At 34.5% G+C, this 7,052-nt stretch overlaps 1 protein-coding gene across 1 annotated transcript in view; it reads right to left on the minus strand.

Moving 5' to 3' along the window:
- KCNK2 (potassium two pore domain channel subfamily K member 2) overlaps positions 1–7,052 on the minus strand; it is a 163,604-nt gene that overhangs the window by 53,878 nt on the left and 102,674 nt on the right. Inside the window, exon 6 of the mRNA XM_024133841.1 lies at positions 2,771–2,910. Coding sequence (XP_023989609.1) covers positions 2,771–2,910 — 140 coding nt within the window. The remainder of the gene's footprint in view (positions 1–2,770; positions 2,911–7,052) is intronic.

Raw genomic sequence — 7,052 nt, forward strand, 5'->3', positions numbered from 1 at the left:
CACGGGAAGGGGGAAGGGTAAGCTGGGATGAAGTGAGATAGTGGCATGTACTTATATACACTACAAAATATAAAATAGATAGCTAGTGGGAAGCAGCCTCATAGCACAGGGAGATCAGCTCAGTGCTTTGTGACCACCTAGAGGGGTGGGATAGGGAGGGTGGGAGTGAGATGCAAGAGGAAGGGTATATGGGGATATATGCATATGTATAGCTGATTCACTTTGTTATACAGCAGAAACTAACACACCTTTGTAAAGCAATTATAGTCCGATAAAGATTTTTTTTTTTAAAAAAGGTTTAGGGAGAAGCCGAGAGACTTATGTTAGGAAAAAAGAATAGCTTTCCACTTTTCAGTGTTGAAAACACAATGATACATCTCATATTTGGCTAAGAATCACGAAGATCACTCATAAGTAGGCAAACAAACTTGTTTTTCATATTAAATAAGCCAGTTAATGTAGAAATTTAAATTTTTGAAAGGATTCTATTATAGCCTGAATTGGGTCCTCCAACAAGTCATATGTTGAAGCCCTAATCCCCATTATGACTTTATTTGGAGATAGAGCCTTTAAGGAGATAATTAAGGTTAAATGAGGGCATAAGGGTCAAGCCCTAATCCAATATGACTGGTGTCCCCGTAAGAGGAAGGGCCTAGAGCCCCCCCTCTCTCCAGGTACATGTGCAGATACAAGGCCCTGTGAAGACACAGCAAGACGGCACCATTTACAAGCCAAAGAGAGAGACCTCATCAGAAACCAGCGCCTTAATCTGGTACTTCCAGCTTCCTGAATTGTGAGAAAATAAATTCCTGTTGTTTAAGTCACCCAGTCTGTGGTATTTTGCTATGGCAGTCCAAGCAGACAGATATTATCTCACTACTCTGGAAAAAATGTGCTAGTGCTTTGTACGAGCTAATCCTATCAAAAAAGCACTGGTTTTTAACAATACAAGTTTTTAAACTTTAATCAAATACATTATATCAACCGCATAAAGATAAAATTTGCCCCTGTTCTATATATGCCTTGGTCGCTTTCCAACTTTGGACTGTGATCCATAATAATATTAGTATATATATGCACATATGTACATAATATATATTTATTGTATATATGTGGGTGGAAATATATGTATATTTCCACAAAACAACACTTTTTAAACTATCTAACAGCAATGTGCTCTGTTCAATTCTATTTTACTTAAAAAAAAAATTGGTCTGTGTTTTTAAAATGCATTTCAATGCCAGTTTATGGCTGGAAGTTTGAGAAGTTCCCTTTTTAGGTATGTTATCCAGAATATTTCCTAGTTACAATTGCCTTTGTTCCCCTTAGCATCTCAAGACCCTTAAAAGTACACTGAAGTTAAAATAACCAAAATTCTCTCCCTCCCCTACCTCATTCTCTCCCTGTCTCTGTCTCTGTCACACACACACACACACACACACACACACACACACACAAAATGAGCCTAACTAAGACTGGGGCAAATCAGTTGAAGTCCTATTCAAAGCAGTACTTTTCACATGATTTAAACTAGAATGTCAAGCATGTTGTCTTGCTGATTTGTTTATAATAATGTTTTTGGTTTTATGGTATAACTAAGATATAGATTAATATACACAAACTGAATATATGAATTACTAGTTGAGAAATAGGATATCCATGAAGAGAAATGCTGGATAACTTACGCTCCTAATTACCATAGGCATCTTCGGTATTAATAAGAAATTATATGGCTTGATATGTTTCAAAGAAAATATTTGTAGAGAGAAATTAATTTTATCATTTCCTATCTTATTCTGTTTCTTTTGGGTGTATGTTTAAAGAATCATGCTTGTTGTATCAATCAAAGATTTTGACGCTGGTATCTCTTGGTGTATGAATGCCAGATAATGAAATGGAGGGATAATTAAAGGAAGACAGTGGGTACTATAGTTGCAGGTCTTACAGATTTGTTGTGCTCTGAAAAAAATTAGTAAAGTTGGCTAAGACCCAGAAGCAAAAACACAGAAATCATCATAAAACACTACTTTGTCACACTCAAAGTACTTCTGGACCCTTCAATATAAAATCAAAAGTTAACTTCTAAACTATAAAAAATTTCAAAATCAAGATTTAAATTTCAAACTTTCCAAAATTTCATGAGTCAAAATTCTAATGGTCATTTCTGTATATACAGTTGCACAAAACAGATAACAAGATATCTTTTTGAACAGCCGAAGTCAGTACACAGGGAAATTGGTCATAATGCAAACTAGCTTTGGGGAATACATGCGTGTGTATATTTGTGCACTTGCACACACTTATACAGACCTAAGAAAAAAGGAAATAATTGAATACAATAAAAATTCAATATTATATAATACATTCACTTTTTCATGCTACTGGTATCTTGACACAAATACTTCCTATTGTCTCTTTACAGAATAAAATTTACTCTGTGTCCTTCAGTAAATAAAGAAATAAAAGAAAAAAAAGAAAAAGAAATAATGAAGAAAATGTTTTTAATTGCATATTTTTTCATTACAAATTACCCTCAGCACCAAGATATCATCTGGCATGTAGAGATACTTAGTAAGCTTTGGTTAAATCAATAAATTATATCTCATATGATTGATAGCCTCATACAGCAAAGTCACGCCAAACATAAACATTAAAATTTTGAAGTAATGTTTAAATATTTAAAAACATAAATGTTAAAAAAAAAAGTTTAAAAATAACCTTTACTGAATTAGCTAAATAACATTGTTTTTGCATACTTCTTATTTCTCACCTCTTCTTTTGTCTTTTTTGATATCACTCGGAGCCAGTCTCCAATCATGCTCAGGACAGCAGCAAAGTAAGCAAGCCCTACAAGGATCCAAAACCATACGACAGGCTTATAGAAGTCTAGATATTCAATATCTGATCCACCTGTGAGAGAAAAACAAAGTAGGACAAAATAACTTCATATTCATAAAAGTAAGTAACATAGATTCCTGCTAAAATTATCAACTAAATTTTGGCTTTCTAAACACAGAAATCGTCTTGTCAGTTGATCCATGTTATTTTGTTCCTATGGAATTCCTTGTTTTCACTCAATTAATCCTTATCTATTTTTCAAGAACCAGTTAATTCTTTTTTAAATTGAAGTACAGTTGATTTACAATATTTTATTAGTTTCAGGTATTAGTAAGTTCTTAATAAGACCTTTCATTACTTCTCCAGATAATAACAATTTTTCCTTGTCCCATGTTTCTTTTTTGTTTATTATAATTGATCTCAACTAGTGTAGCACTTAATTATTCCATGCGTATTAGTTTCTCTTTCCACCTCTATTGCAACAAGTGGGAAACAGAGACGACACTTTTTCTGGTATGCATTTAACTTTGTGTCTTTATCTTATTGCCCATCAATTCATGCTAACCAATCAATACATGCAAACCAATCAATTCGAAGTCAACTTGGACAGAAAGTAGTTCTTATTTTAAAACATCAGTACAATGGATTGATAACAAATGCCAGAGACAATGCCTTGGTGGGTCTACTTTGAATAAATAGTAACTTGCAGGTGATATTGCCATTCATTATTCTCTGACTTTTCAGAGGAATTCCCATGTTTGTCATAAATTTAAATCCCTAGCTCTCAAGAAAAAATTGGCAAAGGAGTTCTTTTGCTTTAATCTATGTTACTTCTCCATTCATTTGGTATAGTAACTGCACCTATGAGAATCTGAATACATTTCAATACATCCCAACGTTAGCACATATTAATAGGGTACTTAAATTAAGTTTCAAACACTGAAACAGTTGTGGTTTTTTTTCACAATAGAGGAAAGCACGTCTCTCTCTTGAGAAATTCATAATTTAGCCTGAGAAAGCCTCACACAGACAATTAACCACAATGGGGTATACCAAGTGATAGGGAAAAAGAATAAAAAGTACTATGAGAGGACACAGAAGAAATGATTTTTACTTCTGGAAGGGTGAAAATGAGAAGACAGAAGGTGAATCTTAAATAATGAGGATCAAAACAGAAAAGTTCAGTGTGAAAATATTTGATATATTCAAAGGACTGTTAGTATCGACTAAAGCTACATTTGGAAGGGGGTCAAGGGAGCAGACAGGTAGAAGAGGGGAATCTAGAAAAAATAAGTTGTATCAGGTTGTAAAGACTTGCCCCTAAAGTAATGGGGAGTAGGTAAAAGTTTATAGGCAGATTCGTGTTTGACTATATGCACAGAAAGATCTAGTGGCAGAGAGAGGAGGATGGACAGAGAAGCCCCATGAGAAACTTTGTTCTGAACTAGCTAAGCAATGATTGTGCCTGAGTTAGACTAGGATGGAAAGAAGAGACATTTGAAGCAGAATTGTCAGGGATTGACGACTAGATAGTTGGTGTGATAAGTGAAAGGAAGGGGTATAGGATGTCCAGACACCACAGACCCTCATTGGGCGATGGTACCAGCAACTGAACAGGAAACACAGGGGAAGGAACAGTGACAATAAAAGGAAAAGTCATTCAAACTGGGACATAATAAATTTGAAGTGCTTGAGGTACCAAAAGGCAAGATAGCCAGCAGGATCCTTAAATACTAATCTAACACTTAATAGGGCAGAGCAAGAGATAAAGATTTTAGGATCAACAGCACAGAGACTAGGGCTGCTTAAACAGGGGTGGTGGACATACTCAATTCACAAAATTTAACCTGTACATTCAGAAGAACAGCTAATAAACAGCAAATACACATTAAAAATCAAATATAAAATTTTGAATGTAACATTACTCTCTAATTATAAATTAGACTGTGAGTTGCCCACAATAGCACTTTCAAATTACTAAAGGGTCAGAGTAAAAAGAGAACCTTTTTCTATCAGGCAAATAATATGAACGGATACAAGTTCAGCTTTCTTTGGGGACAAAGAATAATTTTCAAGATTCAGTTTATAAAGTCAATAATATTACCCTCAAAATATTGTAAAAATTTTTACCTTGTGCAGTATTTATTAAAATGTAATTTCTGGGAAGGATTACAAAGGCTAAATGCATCTTGTGATGGTTAAGACTTGGCCCATGGGGGATGCAGCTCTACAAATTCACAACGTGACTTAAGAAATGTGTGTGGAAATTTGTTATATGATAGGCTCACTAGCGAATTCCATTTTCAAAATATTTCCATTTCAATGAAACCAGAATGACATTTTTTCCCAAGTACTTTCTCTTTCAAAACCAGAAAATCCTCATCCAAATAGTTGTGACTCACTTAACACATAAGTTCACCAAAATGTTGATTTTAGAAGTTAGTTCATGCTCAAGATGACTTTTTATAAGTCTTCTTTCTTATAAACAGGATGTCACAGTTTGAAAAGAGTAAATTAACTTAATCACAAAAAGGTCTATATTTGGGTAAAATGTTCATCCCACAAGTTTTAGTGGATTTAAGCCTGGGAGGGGTGGGATGGGGGATGTTTTCCCATCCTTAATTGCCACTCTTAAAATGAAATACTGGCAGTCAAGTGATCCAGGAAAAGCTAATGTATATAAATAGAAGTATTATCTAACAACTCACAAATTCTTTTCACTTTCTGATATCTAAGATTTATGAATTAATTTTCACATTATTCATTTGATTCAAGAGTCTTAACCAAATTAAAATATCTGTAATGTTAAGATAACTTACTAAAAAGTTATTAGTTTTATTTTTAAATTAGGAAATATTTTTTTAATGTATTGGTTATTATAAGCATTACTCTTAGTCTAGCACATTCAAGAAACCTGTGCATGGGTCTCTTGTTAAAAACCTAGGGCAATTTCTCTGTCCTGGATTCCCTCCCTATATGCCCCCTAACCCCATACCAGGCTTTATACTCATTGCAGCTGATTTACAAAATATTCAAACTCTGATGGAGAGAGGAGTGAAAGCTAAGACTTACTGATGGCCGACCTAAATGAAATCATGCCACCCTAAAGCCCTGAGGGGGTAGGTGTTGAGGGGAATTGTACTCCTACTCCTCATATTTCCATTGATTTAGGACAAGACTATTAGCAAGACCATTTGGTCATAGAGTTAAGCCATATCTCCAGCTGCCTTTATCAGATGCCTTTTAAGCTGACATTTCAATTGCCATCATTCTTACAGCCCATTCAGAACTCATGGGTGAAAGACTGGTATTGGCTCCCTGAAATCCCAATAGTAAATATCCCCATTTTACAATAGAGAAACCATACTCTCAGTTGGTAAAATAACAGTTGTCAGGTTACACAGGAAAGAGGGCATCAGAGCTAGAATTCAAAGCAAGGCCTGCCTAGCTTCAGATCACAGGCTCTTTTCATTGAACCAGGCTGTCTATGTCACCTGTGATCTCTGATGTCCTTCCCATCATTTATCCACTATCCATTTTTTGTCCATACTCTATGGTAGACACTTAGCTAGGGCTGGAAACACTAAGTCAAACAAAGTGTTCCTCTTCCCCTCAAGGTTCCTACCTAGAAATCAGGTGGGTCTGAAGGTCAGCACTGTTTTACCAGGAGCCTCCTTACTTTGCTTGTGTCCTTATTCCAGCAGTTTCCAGAAGTTGGCCCTATTCTGCTGTATAGAACTTGAATATACAATGCCCTCTCCTCCTTAAATTTAATTTTCTTTCTCTTGATGCTGCTGAACCACAGAATATTTATAAAGAAAAAAAAGATATAACCTGGATTTAAAGAATCATCTAGCCATTTTGGACTAAACTTACCAACTCCATGCCCCTCTTCTGGTTTTCTAAAATGTGTATTATAGAATACACATATACACAAATGTGTATACACATACAATTTTGTTCTAAAGAAAATAAAGGTCCTTTCTTTACATGGGTCTGTAAGTATTTTAGTTTAGATATCAAATATGGATTTCAATTTTTTTTTGTTTCTTTGACTTTCTTTTTATTAATGAAAGCTATTCTGTCTTAATGTGATGGGGAAAAACATATTTTGCTTTAGTATTTTTTTTATAGTAAAGCAATTTGAATGAAGTGTTTTTTTTAATAACATCTTTATTAGAGTATAATTGCTTTACAATGGTGTGTTAGTTTCT

Source organism: Physeter macrocephalus, chromosome 4 (assembly GCF_002837175.3).
Source record: "Physeter macrocephalus isolate SW-GA chromosome 4, ASM283717v5, whole genome shotgun sequence".
Lineage (NCBI taxonomy): Eukaryota > Metazoa > Chordata > Mammalia > Artiodactyla > Physeteridae > Physeter > Physeter macrocephalus.